The sequence below is a fragment of the Hibiscus syriacus genome, unplaced genomic scaffold, assembly GCF_006381635.1.
Source record: "Hibiscus syriacus cultivar Baekdansim isolate YM2019G1 unplaced genomic scaffold, ASM638163v2 tig00112293_pilon, whole genome shotgun sequence".
Classification (NCBI taxonomy): Eukaryota; Viridiplantae; Streptophyta; class Magnoliopsida; order Malvales; family Malvaceae; genus Hibiscus; species Hibiscus syriacus.
This window is the reverse complement of record NW_024063296.1, coordinates 873965-892583: the sequence shown is the minus strand read 5'-3', so window position 1 is coordinate 892583 and position 18619 is coordinate 873965. Positions and strand designations below refer to the sequence as shown.

General features: G+C 32.1%; 1 protein-coding gene across 2 annotated transcripts; it reads right to left on the bottom strand.

The window, feature by feature from the left end:
• Positions 1–11491: 11491 nt before the first annotated feature.
• Positions 11492–16662, bottom strand: LOC120177625 (chaperone protein dnaJ 8, chloroplastic-like). 2 transcript variants are annotated; one of them, XM_039183709.1, is made up of 3 exons: positions 16260–16662; positions 16086–16154; positions 11492–11663 (listed from the first exon to the last, which is right to left on the bottom strand). In XM_039183709.1, exons 1-3 carry the CDS (start codon positions 16470–16472, stop codon positions 11535–11537), a joined length of 411 nt encoding a protein of 136 aa, XP_039039640.1. In that variant the 5' UTR covers positions 16473–16662; the 3' UTR covers positions 11492–11534. The 2 variants fall into 2 exon arrangements, with proteins under 2 accessions (XP_039039640.1, XP_039039639.1); XM_039183708.1 differs by lacking the exon at positions 11492–11663 and adding an exon at positions 14766–15039.
• Between the last annotated feature and the right edge of the window lie 1957 nt (positions 16663–18619).

The window sequence follows — 18619 nt, the reverse complement described above, 5'->3', positions numbered from 1 at the left end:
TTGTAACTCTTTAATTCGGTTCAACTATGTTGGTTTAAGCTTCAATTCTGCACATATTGCACCCTCTCCATCTAATGACAATCTGTCATCTAAAGCTAGTAAGGCTACAAATGTATTTCGACTTAAAGCATCCACTACCACATTTGCTTTTCCAGGATGGATGTCGATTACCACATCATAATCTTTTAGAAATTCCACCCATCTCCTCTGTCTTAAATTTAATTCTTTCTGGGTCATCAAATACTCCAAGCTCTTATGATCGATATATAAATAGCAATGTTCACCATATAAGTAGTGACGTCAAATATTAAGAGCAAACACTACTGCAGCCAACTCTAGATCGTGTGTTGGATAGTTCTTTTCATGTGGTTTCAATTGTCTCGATGCATAAGCCACTACCTTGCCCTCCTACATCAATACACATCCCAAGCCATTATGGGATCGCTATAAACCACGTAGTTCTTGTTAGATTCAGGTTAAATCAATATTGGAGCTTCTGTCAAAACCTTTTTTAACCTTTCAAAACTTTCTTTGCATTCTTTAGTCCAAGCAAATTTTACATTCTTCCTCATCAACCTAGTTAAGGGAAGAGCTATCATCGAAAAGTTTTTAACGAATCTTCGATAATAACCTGCTAACCCCAGAAAACTTCGAACTTTTGACACATTCTTTGGAACTTCCCATTCTAGAATGCCTTTTATCTTTTGGGGATCAACCCTAATTCCTTCTATAGAAATTACGTGTCCAAGAAATGTCACCTCATTCAACTAGAATTCACATTTAGATAGTTTGACATATAGTTTCTTATCCCTCAAAATCTACAAAACTATCTTCAAATGTGTACTATGCTCTTCTTTGGACTTCAAATACACCAATATATCATCAATAAATATCACTACGAACTGGTCCAAATATGGTTGAAATATTCTATTCATTAGGTCCATGAAAGGATTCGGTGCATTCGTAACTCCAAATAGTAAAACAATGAACTCGTAGTGACCATACCTTATTCTGAATGTCGTATTTGGAATATCTTTCTCTTGAATCTTCAATTGATGATATCCCGACCGCAAATCAATATTAGAGAAAACTAAAGCTCCCTTCAATTGATCAAACAAATTGTCAATTATAGGGAGGGGATACTTATTCTTAATAGTCACCTTATTGAGTTGCCTATAGTCAATGCAGAGAAGCCTTAAACCATCTTTCTTCTTGACAAACAAAACTGGAGCTCCCCAGGGCGATACACTTGGTCTAATGAATCCTTTTTCCAAGAATTCCTGCAACTGAATCTTTAACTCCTGTAACTCTTTTGGATCCATTCTGTATGGTTCCATTGCAATGGGCGATGTTCTAGGCATTATCTCAATATGAAATTCCACCTCTTATCTGAAGGTAAACTTGGCAACTCTGCAAGAAAGACATCTGAGAACTCTCTAACTATGGGAATTTCTTTAATTCCTTTCTCCTTGGTTCTAATATCCAACACATTATTAATGAAACCCTGACATCCCTATATCAGTAAGTTCTTTGCTGACATCACTGATATTACATTTACCAATGGATTCCATATTTCACTGAATACCATAACTTCGAAACCTTATGAACTGATCATTGTTACCATCTTCAGTCTACAATCAATATTAGCATGATAACGATATAACCAATTCATTCCCAGTATCACTTCGAATTTGTCTAAGGGTAATTCTATCATATTAGCAGGGAATTCAATTCCCTGAATCTGTATGGGACACCCCCGACACACCATATTGACTCGAGAACTATGTCCTAATGGATTTGTCACGATCACGTCATTATTAGTATCTTCTAACTGAATTTCCAATTCTTTCACCAATTTACTACTAATATATAAATATATAGACCCCAGATCAATCAACACCAAAACATATTTCTCATACAGTAGAAAGGTACCTGCAATTATCTCTTGATCATCATGACTTCTTCCTCTACCTCTACCCCTTCCTTTTTGAATCATAGAAGCAGACCTCTCCGGCTGTGTAGGCTCCCCGACTATCATTGGACAGTCCCGGATAAAATGTCTGGTGTCTCCATATTAAAAACAAGCTTTGAAATCATTCTACAAATCCCCGGATGATTCTTTCCACAATGTGGACACTGTCTAGCTTGGTCCTGGTTAGGTCTCCCAGTTTCAGATCCCACAGACTGAGTTTGTCTGGCTCTCATCATATTTGAACCTTTAGCAGATGATGCAACTGACTACAATCTTGCCTAGGGCCGAGAACCAATATATCTCCCCTTTTTAATGGTGCAGAACTCAAAGAAGCACCCGTTCTTTTAGATGTCTGGGCTCTTTGATCTCCAAACCTTTCATTCTGAGCTCTTTTCAGAGCTTTAGAACGGTTAACCACTTCTTAGAATGAGGATAGGTTTAACACAATCAGCATATCTTTCAATCGAGGACGCAAACCCTCCATAAACCACTAACAAGCATCCATCTCTGTCGGACTAAGTTCGGCAGCAAAGCGACTTAACTTGTTGAACTCACACTCATATTCATATACCAAGCGATTCCATTCTTTAGATTCAAAAACTCTTGCTTCAACTGTCGGATAAATTGATATTCTATATACTTATGCTTGAATTCTTCTAAAAACAAGGACCAAGTCACTAGTCATCCTCAGGGTAACATTGGTCCACCATATTCTCGCTTGCCCTCAGAGCAAGGAGATCGCTCCATCCAACTTCTCCGTATCAGAACAATGGAGCCCATCAAGCATTATTTTCACATAATTGAGCCAAAGGTCCGCAACAATATGATCGTCCTTGGCTTCACCCTTAAATTCTGGAGCTCCTAATCCCTTCAACTCCTTTGCAACATTTATTCTCTGAGTTGAAGAGGCGGGAGGTTGGGAATGCATCAGGATAACTTCTAACATCCTGAAGAAAACGTCTTGATCTTCTACAGACACTCCAGAAGGTGTCTGTCCTTCACCTTGCCTGGCCAGGGCAGGTGAATTACTACTCTCAGCAAGTCTATCATCTCCCGCTTCACTTCGAGAGTTATCATGTCCGAACATCTAATAAGACACAACCATATAATTCTATTAATAAGACAACATACTCATTATTTTATGAGATCAGAAGTTCTCACTATTTTGTTGGCATGTATACATTTAAAGACATTATAAACTTCAACTTATGCCTAGAACCAGCTAAACCTTAGCTCTAATACCATTAAATGTAATACCTCCAACCCGTATCCGACCCGGATACGAATCCGAGGTGTCACTTTAACTTTTCAAAACGTTTACTTTTACAAAATCTCATAAAATTTAAAACTTTTATTAAAACATCATTACCATAATATACATAATACCACCAAAATGATTACAAAATCGATCAGGGCATATATGATTTAAATTGTAATTATATCTTTCTAAACTTTAACTCTGGTCATCCTGTTTCTTGGTACCTACGTGTAAACCACTTACACGCTAAGTCACAGACTTAGTGAGGCATAATATAACATATAACAATGAATTCATGAAACATGCAAGTCTATAAATTCCATAATAACCTTACATTTATATATTTCCTCAACTATAACATGCAAGATCACAAAATGCACAAATGAAACATATCATCTTATTAGGTTTTTAATTTAGTTTATCCTTTGGGATGCCCATGTACATTACTGAGAATCTGAGGTACGTGAGTACACTAAGGTTGTGCACATATGTTGTCCCCACAACTCTTATAAATTCCCACTAAGGGCACTTAAACTTATCCCAAAGGACACACATATATATCCCTAAGGACCACTTAGATGTCCCAAAGGACCACTCCTTAAGGATCACATATATATTCCAAAGGACCAAATATGTGTTCTAAAGAACCGCATATATGTTTCAAAGGATTACATATATATCCTGAAGGACCACATAGAACCCTCGACTCTTGGCATGCCAATTATACCTACAGCTCTCATATCATATAACATGGGCTTAATATGGATACATGTCACATATGATCACTTGTCTTATTATACATAACTTGAATTTATTCTCTTATGTTGCATGCATCATATATTATATCATATTAAAGCATGTATGAGTTATGTATGTACTCACTATAATCATAACATATGTATGCACATGCATGTGAAATCATGAAATCAAATATAGGAAATAGACTTATCCCAAGTCTTATTTCCATAAAGCAATATATATACTAACTATGGTATGCACTCACCTTAGCCTCACTTGATTCGAATCAATTCTAGAACTGTATATCTCTCTCAACCGTTTCTAATTCTTCGATTGTTCAGGAACTTGCTTATGCTCGATATCTACATAATCATACATTTATACATATATCAACATTCCAAATATCATGATTTGATCCTTAATTTCTTAGACTAAAAGAAAGACTTAATTTCATTTTCTACTTGAAGTAGTATCGGTACCCCCTGTATGGTACTGGTACTTCCCTAACTGTAGTATCGATACTATGCATGGTATCGATACCTATTTTGTATTCAAAATCCTTGTTTCAATAATTGGTACCGATACTGACCTTAGTATCGGTACCCTTGGTATCGATACTACCCTCCAGGTATCGATACCCCATGAATGCCTTTGTCAAATTCAAACTTATGGTATCGATATTGTTCAATCAGTATCGATACCCCTATACCAAATATCATTCTTTTACTCTTGAAGTATCGGTACTTGATGAAGCAATACCGATACTCATAGCCCATATTTCACTTTCTAAACACGAAAATTAACCCATATCAACTTAAATCCTTCATATCTTATTCCCTTTTATACACTTAACTTAAGTACACATACACAAACCAATTTATACTCATCTAACACATCTTTATCTTCAAAATCTCCTTCTATATCTTGAATTTAAGAATCCTATCAAATTTCTAACATGTTCTAATTTCAATTCTACACACTTCATACTTCAAAATATCTTAATTAGGTTGATGACAAGTCAATTCTATTCTCAAAATTTATTTACTAACTCTCTTCCAAGATTTCACTTATCCTCCTCTTATCTTTAATCTTCCTAACCCCCTCATCTTTTGTTTTTAGAACAACTTAAGCTTTCTTTAAACTTAAGTATTGCCCAAATAACATAAACCAAACTTAAATTCAATAAATAACTAGCTAATAAGAAACTCATCTTAAGCTTGGGTTTCACGACTGAAGAAGAAGAAAACTCTGGATATCTTTCTTTTTCTTTTGCTACATAACTCCACGTGTATATATATCTCTTCCACATCCTATTTTAATTCAATAATTGATCAAATGACCATTACGCCCTTCCATTAATCCTTTTTTGCTATATATTCCTACACAAAATTTTTCATATAAGTCCTTGAACTTCTTAATTTATCTACTTTAGTCACTAAATCCTGAGATTTTACAATTTGGTCACTAACTCGATTTTTAGGATGTTACATGGACATATTTTCTTAATGTTGATCTGTTAGAAACTACTGATGCAAAAGAAATGACACTTTGTAAATATTGCAAAATTGTTTCCTTCGTTTCTAACTCACATTATGGAACATCTAATATGCAAAAACATCTTACCAAATGTAAAACTATTTTTCATATAAATCTAGTTTGATAACAGAGAGAAAATGATCAGAAGAGAATGTTTATGGCCAAAAGGTTTACAGAGATTTGGTAGTTAGAGCAATTATAAAGCATGAATAAGTTTTTTTCTTGGGTTGAACATGAAGGTAATAGAAAACTTCATGCATACTTAAACAATCAAGTTAGATGTATATGTAGAAACACTGCAAAAGCTTATTGTTTGAAACTGCATAAAACTTTGAAAAATAATTTAAAGGAGACTCTTCGTAATGTTTCTAGTTAGATTTCTTTTACATGTGATATGTGGACATCTTGTCAAACTGAGAGATATTTGTGTTTGACCGCTCATTATGTAGATGCTAATTGGAAGTTAAATAATAGAGTTTTGAACTTCTATCATATTGATTCACAACACAATGAAAATAATATGTATAGTGTTTTGCTAGACTTACTTCAGGAATAGGGTATTGACCATAAGATTTTTCTATCACATTGGACAATGCTTCTGGTAATGATAAAATGCAAGATCATTTAAATGATACTTTTAATGCTCGAGGGACATTATTATATAAAGGGACTTGCTTTCATGTCCGATGTGATGCACATGTGTTGAATCTCATTGTTAAGGATGGATTTAAGGTCATTGAACATATTGTTGTTAAGATAAGAGATTGTGTGAAGTATATTAAATGGTTAGAATCAAGAAGAAAAAAATACTTTTCGACGTAGTGTGAAATTAGCAAAGATAGAAGAAACTTGTGGCTTGATGTCCCTATAAGATGGAACTCTACATATATGATACTTGATAGGGCCATTTTATACAGTGAAGCTTTTAAGCATACGGTTGTTGTTGATTATTCTTTCCATCATTGTCCAGACACCGAAGAGTGGGAAATACTTGAGAACATTCGAGATATTTTAGAACCTGTTTTTCATATAACTAAGTTATTTTCAGGAAGTGATTATCCTACTACAAATTTGTACTTTTGGAATGTTTGGAAATTTTTTATACATTTGAGATCGTTGAGGAGGAGTAGTTATGTACTTTTAAAAACAATGACAATATAAATGATGAAAAAGTTCGATAAATATTGGTTTAACTCAAGTAAAGATGATTACGACACATTATTTACCTTTGCGGTGATTCTTGATCCTCATCTTAAATTATCTTTTCTTTATGAAAACTTATTTGAGAATGAAATAGAAGCGAGTTTGAAGATTGATGATGCGAATTTAAGTTGGAGATGCTTTTCAAAGAATATATTCCAGAAACATGTGGTACAGATGAAACAACATTAGAATTGAGCTCAAATTCAAATACTTTGAGCACATTATCTGGAAATCACAAACGTAATTTTGATCTTTTTGCATTAAGTTTCTTTTCTTTAACTTTTAATTGTTTTCATATTTTTTCCTTATTTTTTATTTTGTTTTAATTTCATGTATTTTGTTTTTATTATCTATTTTTAACATGCATTCTCTTTTTTACTTTCTAGGTTTATTTTTTTTTTTGCGTTGTTGTATTCTATCTATATAAATTATATTTTTGTATTTGATATTTTGTGTTCATATTTTTATTTTTTCAATTTTTTTGTCTTGCTATTTTATGTGTTCTCTATACTTTTATTTATTTATTTGTTTACAATTTTATATTTTTTCTAATTTTTAATTATTTAAATTTATTTTATTTTATTTCATCTATATATTTGTTTATTTGTCATTTTATTTTTCATTCTCTCTTTTATATTTTTCTAGGATTATGACAAGAAAGAGGCCATATTTTCTTATTGCACAAAGACGTAATTAGATGTTTATTTAGAGGATCCTAAAATGGATAGGAAACGGAGCTGGACATCCTTGATTTTTGGAAAGAAAATTAGCATCAATATGGAAAGTTTTCTCATCTTGCTCGAGATATATAGACTGTGTCCTTTACAACTATTGCATAATAATCAATTTTTAGTATATGAGGTCAATTTTTAAATAAGTGGAGAAGTTCTTATATCCTTGAAAATGTGGAAGCTTTGATAACATCTCATAGCTGGTTGTTCGTGTAACATCCTCAATACCGGGTTAGTGACCAAAGTGTGAAATTTTAAGAATTTAGTGATCAGATTAAATAAATTGAAAAGTGAAGTAATTAATTGAAAGATGTTGGTGTAGGATGATTTGGCAAATGAAGGAGAAGTAAAAGGGTAAATGGGTCTTTGAACAAGGAAAATAATTAAAAATTTGATGGTGGGTATTATAATACCCATGTGGAGCATGTTTGGAAACAAAGTTTCCAGACAATTCTCATCTTCTTCATCTTCTTCTCCCAAACGTGAAGCACCCAAGCTCAAGGTAAGTTTGATTTATTTTGGTTAATTCTTCAAATTCAAGCATGGTTTTGATTCATGAAGCTTTAGGAAACATAATGGAAGGAAAAAGGGACTTAGAAACTCAAAGAGTTTTGAGTTATAGAAGATTAAAGAGAATGGGTTTCAAAGTGAAAATTTGAATAAGAGGGTTTAAATGAATTTGGAAGTTGGATTTGACTTGTCATCAATCTAGATAAGACATAAGAAGTGCTAGAATTGAATTTAGAACATGTTGAAATTTGAGTATGATTCTTGAATTTCATAAATAGGACAGAATATTGAGGTTAAAGATGGGATAAATGAATATTAGTGAGGCTAAGCATGTGTATGTATGTTAAGATTATTAAAGGGGAGGAAATATGAAGTATTGAGCTGAAAAGACGTAATTTTTGTGCTGAAAATGTGAACTCGGGGCCAGGGGTATCGGTACCCACTCAACAGGTACCGATACCTACTTTAAATAAGCAATGAAATTACATTTCCATTAGTTTAAGAAATGAAAGTTTAGGATATGTTATTAGTATACTGATTTGAATCAATGTATTATTATGTAGATATAGAACGTAATCCTGTTCCGAACAATCAAAGGATTAAAATCAAGTCAAAGTAAGCAAGGCTAAGGTGAGTGTATATACTAGATAGAATTGCATGGAGATAAGACTTGCGATAAGTCTATCTCTTATAGTTGAATTCATGATTTCATATTCATGTACATGCATCCATATATATATATGTTGGATACAGTGATTTCATGCATAATTCGTTTATGCTTTAATATGATATTATATGAAATAATGCAATTGTCATAGAATCAATCCAGGCATTTGAAATAATGAAAGTGATCATATTTGCATGTGAAGTGAATTATGTATTATATGAAAAGTGATGAAAGAGATATGAAAATGAGAAATGTATTCATATTTAAGCCCATGTTATTTAATATGAGAGTTGTAGGTATAATTGGCATGCCAAGAGTCGAGGGATATATAGTGGTCCTTCGGGACAAATATTCAGTGCCCCTAGTGGGAATTTATACGAGCTGTGGTGACAACATATGTGCACAACCTCAATGTACTCTCATACCTTCTATTCTCAATAATATACATGGGCAATCCAAAGATAAATTGGAGTGAAATTTACTTAAGAAGATAAATTTCATATGTGCATGATATGATCATATACATTGTAGTGTAATGGATACATGCATGTTATAATGTCATGATCGAATGGTAAGAGTGCATGTTTCATGAATTCATTGTTACATATTTTATTATGTCTCACTAAGTCTATGACTTAGCGTGTAAGTGATTTACACATAGGTACCAAGAAACAAGAAGAGCAGAAATAAAAGTGGCAAAGATAGCACCACTACTAGAAGATCAGATCAGAAGTAAACAACAAAGTATGTATTTTGTTGTATAAAGTGTGTTGGCATGTAATAAGTTGTTAGTTATGAACGCTCTGATCGAATTTTCTAATGTTTTAAACGTATATATGTAAATGTAATTTGTATAACGATGAAAGGTTAAATTTTAAGAGTTTATGTATGTTTTACGAAAGTATTGTAGTAGTATTGTAACAATATTGTAGAAGTACTGTAGCAGGGTATCGGTACCCTATAGCAGGGTATCGGTACCCTGGCAGCAATCTGGAAAAATTCTAGTTCACGGTACTGTTCACAGTACTGTTCATACCGTATAATGGACATAATTCAATAATATATTATTGTATTTTCTTAATATAAGTTCAAATGTTTTGTTACTTTGTAAAAATATTGTTTTAAAAATCAATGTGACATCTCGACTCGTATCCGGGTCGGGTACGGGTTGGGGTGTTACAGTTCGGTTATGAATGTAAGTTTTTTATTATTATTTTTATTTCCTACAAAATTATTTTATTATATTATCTTCATGAATTACTAGTTTATTACGTATGTTTGCTTTAAATAAAAATTTACATTGTTTAATTTCCTCTTTCACTAATAATTTAAATAAATTAATTTTTTTTGTTTTTTTTTTTTTTTGCAGCCACGGAAGATTACGATTTTATTTGCTCTAATGTGGATTGGACTACAACAAAGTCTAATAGTTGATGCATATGCTACTTGTGTTTACTGATATTATAGGATTTAATATGGTTGAATACTTGAGTTTAATTTTGAGAGACAATTTTTTAAGTTGTACTAAGAAATTATTTTTTAAAAGAATATAATTGAGTTTGACATGCAAGAATAGTTGAATAGTTGAGTGTTAATATTTGACTTGATTTGTATTTTCATATCAGTTTTGAATGAGAGCTCTTTATTTAATACTTGCATTTAAAATTTATTTTATTTTAGAGTTAAATATAGTCAATCGTCTAAATAATGTGATTCAAAATTATCACATAAATTAAAAATTTTGGTTTGAGTAATTTTATTTTGTAATCCTTCATATCAAATAATATTTTGAAATAATTTAGAAGTTATTGCATCAAATGTAAAGATGATTTTTTTAACTGAAGAAAGATTATTCTAAACCATTAAATTGTTAGTAAAAGTATTATCCTTTGATCTCATTCACTTAGAATCAATTATCTGATTAAAATCGGGTTGAAATTCGGTTCTGTTCGGATATGGATAAATCATATTCGGATTATTTTCGGTTAGAGTTATTTTCGGTTTGGGTTGCTTTCGGTTCAGGTTATTTTCAGTCCAACTAAAATTAAGGTCGGTTTCATTTCAGTTCAGTTTATTTCGAGTTTCAGATCACTTTAGGTTGTTCTATTCCATTCTGTATCGGTTCTCGGATAGAGTAAATCAGTTCGAGTAATCGGGTACAGGTCAAATTTGTGAGGTCTAGGAAGGATGTGATTCTTGGTTATGGTTTCCCTAGAGAATTACTAGGGACATCAAATGATATATAGTATAGGTGAGAAGCAGGAAAGAATAGAAACTTGACTGCATTTAAACGGTTTATGTTTAAATTTAATTATAAATATCTATAGTATTATGGTAATATTTGATTCCAATTTAAATGGTTTTCTATAACTATATATAATGCATATATTTTTTTTCATATTTTTCATATGTGATTTACATATATCATACAAAGTTGAGAGAATCGATTCAAACTTGAAAATCAATCCACTAATTACTCAAATTTTGTTATTTGAGTTATTCAAGTTCTATTTCATAACTCAACTCAAAATTGATTTTTTTAGTTGAATAATTTATAAAAATTACGAGTCGAGTTTATTACTTCATATAATAAAATAATGTGGATGATAATAAAGGAGTAGGCATTAAAGAAGACTTAAATCATAAAAGTGAACATAATTCATATATAAATTGAAGCATGAAGCAATGTTCACACCACACGGACATACATGCATGCATGCAATATACATTATGAATATACAAATTAAATACATAAAAAATGAATCATCCCACAATCTTTTGTATATAAAATAAAAGGGCATTTACATACAACTATCATTTTAGGAGGTTGCAAAATTGTGGGGAGTCATTGATCATATAATAATTAAATTAGGGGTATTTGAAGAATTATGCTCAAATATAAGGATTAATATGGAAAGACTAGTCACGAATTCCACCTCCTTCCCATCCCATCCACTCTTCCCACAAATCCCATTCAGGGTTTTCCATTCCTTCTTCATTACATGGCTCCGGATCTTGTGATTCCCCTCTCAAATTACTCATCGAAATCTGCAAATATATTTGTGGTCGATTGTTTGGGGAATGATTAGCACACCACAACGCCTAAAATTGGTACCCATTAAATATAAATTGTCTCGTAGTAGAAGTTTAAGAATTCAAATATGAATTTAATTTATGATCATATTATTCCATATTCAATTATAGAAAAATTCTAAGGAAAAATAAAAGATATTCCAATATTTCCAATTGAAGAGAATATAATCTCTAAATTGTTTTAGGACGAATATTTTTCTTTCAACTGAAATAATAGAATATGATTATTCTTCCAAAGAAATTATATTAAATAATTTTGATATAACCAAAAATAAAATAAGTATATTTTTTAGAGTTTTATAAGCATGCTATTTATTTATTTAAAAAATATCAGAATAGGGCATCTAGTTGCCTTAAGACAACCCTTTCTTAATATTTAAAAATAAATAAATATTATCCTTTAATTCAATTATAAAATAAGTCAAATTATACCTAAATATAAATATAAATATTAAAAAATTTAAAATTATAGGATTAAATTAAAAAGTAATAATATGTATAGTCTAAAATACAATTTATTTAAATTATCAAGGTTTAAAATATAAAATATCAAAATTAAAGATCTTACTTCGAAATATTATGAAGTCTAGGTACTAATAGTGTAATTTAGCTTTAATCAATTATTCGGGATTAAAATATGAATTATTAAAATTATAGGGGCTAAATATGTTATTTACCCTAAATATATGTATAAACATAGTAGGGACTAAAATATAATAAACTAAAATTAAAAGAATGAATTAGAAAGGTGCTGAAATTGATTTTAGTGACTATATTGAAAGGTTACAAACTAAGGGGGACTACGAACGTGATTTTCTCCCGAGGGAAATTACGTAAATACCCCTCTCCCAAAACGACGTCGTATGGGGAGGGTATTTAAACCCAAATCTGGCCTCAAAAAGGGCCTCAACACTCATTTTTCTTTTTTTTTGTTTCACCTCTCTCTAGGTTTCCCTCGTCGGAGGGAAACCAGTCGCCTGACGCCGCCGCTGACCACCATCGCCGATCACCGTCCACAGTGGCCGAAAAATACCAACTTATACCAAAATGAATCCCCGAACACCCTAAGGCTAATCCAGACTTAGTTTCCCCTAAAAAGCTCCTAATCGGAGTATATCTACGATAATACCTTCGGTATTTCGATTCTTTCGGCGGCGCGTGGAGGCGCGTGGAAGCTCCTGTCACCATGCAGTCTTCGGTAAGTTTCTCTCCTTTATTTTTTGTTTGATATTTGGTAGTTTTGATTGTTGTGTGGGTTTGCTCTCTCGTGTCTTTCTCCTTCGCAGGTTCGGTGGCTTTTATAGCCACCACGAAGCTTCCTTCGGACCGGATAATAAGGCAGTCTTCAGTGAGTCCCCAAACTATGGTGGCGACTCACCCTAGGCTTAGACGTGTGCGACTATTCTCATGTCTTCTGGAGGTATTCGGGTGAGGTGGCGGAGCCGTGGAATCTGCTGGAGTGGGGTGTCAGAAGCTGCGGTCGGCGTAGTCCCTAGGGTTATGATACCTTAGGGTTTCTTCTGGCTCCTCTTTGGCCGTTGGATCTCTCCAGATCTAGCGGCTGATGGTGTTAGCGGATGGAAGCTGAGATGAAAACCCTATGAGGGTTCTACTGGGTTGTCTGGATCGGGTTGGGTATCGGGTCAACCCAAATATGGGTCTATTGAGTCCGGTGTTGGGCATGGGTTCCTTAGGTTTTCTTTGTATTTTGGGCTCCGGGTTGTGTAATTGGATTGGGTTTTTATTTACTTTGGGCATGTAATAATAATAATAATAATAATAATAATAATAATAATATAATTAAAATAATAATAAAAAGGTCAAAAATTAGTGTCTACAAGATCTAGGAAGGATGTGATTCTTGGTTATGGTTTCCCTAGAGAATTACTAGGGACATCAAATGATATATAGTATAGGTGAGAAGCAGGAAAGAATAGAAACTTGACTGCATTTCTTGTGCAGCTATGAATGAATGAATAGTGATGAAAACTTCAATTTCCACAATTTGTGCGATGCCCATGTCTTGTCTGCTTCCAAGTCGAATTAAGCTGGTTATGGAGGAAGCAGCCAGGATGGTTGCTTATACGATGGATGAATGCTTTATGTAAACTTAATGCTTTGTAGCTAACAAAATGCCGGTTGCAGTCTTTGCATCTTTGGGGGAGAAAGAAAAAAAATAATTAACGTTTGGGGTGAGAGAGGCTCTAACTCTCGACCTCAAGATAACTTCGGAAGCTATGAGACCTACGCGCCAGCCAACCGCGCCACCACCCATTGGTTGAAAGCTGTCTCTTCCTTGAATATAAAAACAATCAGTTTATTACTTTACTATTTGGACACAGTTTAATTTAAAAGTCTCAATACACAACTGAATCTCTAACATGGAAGAAAGAAAAGGATTAAAACATGTATATTTAATTACGGGTTAACGTAGATCAAGTAAAAAAATATTTGAGTTAACAACTGATATTTTATAACTTAAATTTTATTTAAATTTTTTCTAGTTAATTTAAGTCGAATTTATAAAAATCAAGTTAAATCGAGTTGTTTGAGTTTAGGTTTAAATTTAATTATAAATATTTATAGTATTATGGTAATATTTGATTCCAATTTAAACGGTTTTCTATACATATATATAATACACATATATTTTTTCATATTTTTCATATGTGATTTACATATATCATACAAAGTTAAGAGAATCGACCCAAACTTAAAAATCAATCTACTAATTACTCAAAACTTGTTATTTGAGTTATTTAAGTTCTATTTCATAACTCAACTCAAAATTGATTTTTTTAGTTGAATCAATTTATAAAAATTACGAGTCGAGTTTATTACTTCATATGATAAAATAATATGGATGATAATAAAGGAGTAGGCATTAAAGAAGACTTAAATCATAAAAGTGAACATAATTCATATATAAATTGAAGCATGAAGCAATGTTCACACGCATACATATATCCACACACACATATATCCACACACAGATACATACATGCAATACATTATGAATATACAAATTATATACATAAAAAATGAATCATCCCACAATCTTTTGTATATAAAATAAAAGGGCATTTACATACAACTACCGTTTTAGGAGGTTGCAAAATTGTGGGGAGTCACTGATCATATAATAATTAAATTAGGGGTTGATGAAGAATTATGTTCAAATATAAGGATTAATATGGGAAGAATAGTCACGAATTCCACCTCCTTCCCATCCCATCCACTCTTCCCATAAATCCCATTCAGGGTTTTCCATTCCTTGTTCATTACATGGCTCCGGATCTTGTGATTCCCCTCTCAAATTACTCATCGCAATCTGCAAATATATTTAAATTATCATAAAAAAACAAACGATTAATTACAAAATTAGGGGGAAATAATAGTAAAAAAACAGAAAAATGGTGTTTCTGACGAATTATTTAGAGGATTGAGTTGATTTCTGCAATAACTCTGAAGTGGTTGACAATTGTCACCAAATTTAATAAAATCGACGACTTTGATAGTTATTGTACAAATAATCTCAATCCCCTAAAATAATATATTATTATTTTTAATTAATACGTAAACTATATTTTCTTTTAAAGAAAAATAGGACTTAATAACAAAAATAAGAGAAGGATGTATTGCAAAAAAAACAAAAGAATGTAAATTACTAAGTCAACTTTTTTCTCACTCCTACCTTTTATTACTAAAATTTTAAAATTTTCAATTTATTTATTGAACTTTCAATTTTTTTTAACGATCATCAAATCAAAAATAAAAAGATAACATGGAAGCTACCTGTGTTGATGTTAATTGTTTACCGGCGTAGCATCCTGGTGTCATTTAGGTCATTTTCTTATTATTTTTTTATTTCATCTATTTCTAAAGATGAAAGTTTTGTTTTAGTTCATGTGCCGTGGATTATGAATTCATTATTTTTTGGTGTCTTCCTCCGACCATTCAACTCATGTCTTTAAAACTTGCGAAATTCAACCCCAAACTTAATACTTACGAAACTCCAAACAACTTCTATCTGTTATTTCCACCATCCAATCAACGTGGAATCAATATATACAATTGGTTTTCTTCTTCTCCACCTCCCTACTATTAAGATTGGAAGTAAGGTGCTCCATCGTTAAGAAATAAAAAGATTCTAAAATTAGGATTTTTTTAAAAAAATCATTGTAATTTTATAACTTTTAAAAGAAAAACATTTCGTCATAACGTCGTTAAATATTTAACGATTGATTAATCAAGATAGGAGCAAATCAAAAGTACAATTAAATTAAAATTATTAAACTTTAGTAACCAAAACAGAATTGAGAAGAAATTTAAGTGATTTAACTTGTAATTTACCCATAAGAGAAAGTAAAAACATACATCATAGGCTTCAATGATCGTCTCAAACTGAACTCCACAATTGTTTCCTCTGCAAACGTCCGGATGATACTGAAACAAAAACAAAAGCCCAATGATCGATCAATGAATTCCCAAAATCAAACCCATGGAAAAAAAAATTTTAAAAACTTTAATCAGAGAGAAATTAAAAAGTACCTGAAGAGCAAGTTGCCTGAATGCCTTCTTGATCTCAGATTCAGAGGCACCGCGTTGGATCCTGAGAGTCTTATAAGGATCCATAATAGAAGACGAAGACGAAGAACAAAGAACTCTAACAGTATTCTTCGTACTCTTCTTCCTTTTTTCCTTGATTTGCATCCACGAACACCAACTTTTACCACCATTAATTATCCTCACAGAACTCTCCATTGTCAGAAAACAAAATAAACCTTCAACTCTAATCTTGAAACCCAGAAATACCCAGAGCTCGAATCTTTCTTTATTTTCCTAGAAAGCTTTGAATCCGAGTGTGAAATTGTATCTCTATATAAAGCGATGGGTAATGAAAAAGAAAGCAGCGTTTGGGAAACGTTAATCGATAAGAGGCTCGGAATAGAATATTTGGGTTGGAAGACTGTTTGAATTAAAAATATGATGACTTTTGTTTTAGCTGTTTTCTTATTTAGAACGAGGCACCGACTCTTTCTTAAGTTTTACCAAATTTATAAGAAATTAAGTTCTGTATATTATTTAGGGTTTTATTTTCAATTATTTATTCTAACATTTTAGTTATCTTTTTCTTTTTAATGCCTTTGATTGAGTTATGGATTTTCAACGTGGTAAGTACAAAGTCTCATCCGTTCAAAAATAATTTTTAAACATTTAATATTAAATGTTCAATATATTTTCGATATTTTTAGTGTACGAATTCAAAATTTTAAAAGAACAGCAAATATTTTTTTCATGAATTATTTGATTCGTGCTTCTCTTGAGATTCTTGAATATATTCAAATATACAAAGGTTGTGCCTCTATTTTTCAGGTGCACAAATTAATAAAATGAATTGAATGGTTTTTTTTTATTGAGGTTGACTGTTACTATGTTAATGTGAAAGTTAACATAGAATAATAATATTACATAAGGATCGTTTAGTTTTTCTAAAAAAAGATTGTACTACAATTGTCGAGATTCAAACCAAAAATCTCATGAAAACCCTTCCCGAGTCTAATTATCTAAATTTTAATTTTAAATTTTATGTATGAGGTTAAATTTTTAATCTATTGAGGTCTTTTAGATATGTTTATTATTATTATTTATTATTTATATTTATGGTATCTAATTCAGTATAAATATTATTATTGAGATGGCTTCTAATTTGTTCTTTGCGACAATTGATTCCTTTATAACGAGATAACATTTTTAAGTGCGATGGGTGTTTTGTCCTTCCTAAGCACAACCGATCCTTGAATCTAATTTTTATCTGATTTAAATATGTTCATCCAAGATGATCTTTTTCAAAAAAAATATTCAAAAAAATTAAAATATTTTTTTGGATAAGCCAATTTTATTTTCCAAAAGAAAGGAAGCAGTAAAAACTGCTACAATCAACAGAGTACAAAGCCCTATCATCAACCAAACCCACAATCACACCCACAAATTTTTCCCACAATTAAACCTCGATCTCACATCTAGCACAAAGTCTAGCATTCACAATATCATCTCTATTAATACACTTTCCCTGCAGTCTAATGCAAACTACCCCCTTAATCGCGTCCAAAACCATAGTATACTCTCTATTAGGCTTATTAAACAACCTAGCATTCCTCTCTTCCCAAACATAATAAATGAAAGTAGTCCAGGCTATTTAAGAATGACAACAATCAACGACTTACCCTTCAAGTGACCAACCAACCAATCCACTTCTTCCTGCTAATATTGAGCTCCTCTCTTTATACCACACATTTCTAAAATGACAATCCAAATAGCACTCGAATAGGGGTATTCATGAAAAATATGATCTCTACTCTTCGATCTCCCTTCACACAACAAACAACGCTCCACAATATTCATTCCCATTCGCACTAACCTGTCATTAGTTGGAAGACTTCTCAAGATGGATATTCAAACAATGATCGAATGTTTGGGAACACGTAGAGGAAATCAAACTATCTTGTGCCAATTCACTCTCGGTTGAACCCCACAAAGATTTATCCAAAACCATGGCGCCTTAACCTTACTTATATCCCCACACAGAGAAAACAAAGGAAGAGCCTTTTTTATCAAGTTCAAAAGCTTCTTGAAACACAAACTCGAGCTAACCCCAACCTCTACATGCTAAAAATCCACCATACGCAACACATACTCTTTAATCCACGTTACCCATAGAGAACCCTGACCAGCTAGGGTATTACAAATCAATTGCATCAAACAAGCCTTATTCCATGTATGAATATCCCTAAGACCAAGACCACCCTTAGATCTTAAGGAGTAAATTTGCTTCCAATTAACTAGAGCACCCATAGCAGAAACATCATCCATTTTCCAAAAGAACCAAGTGCACAATTGCTCAATTCTAT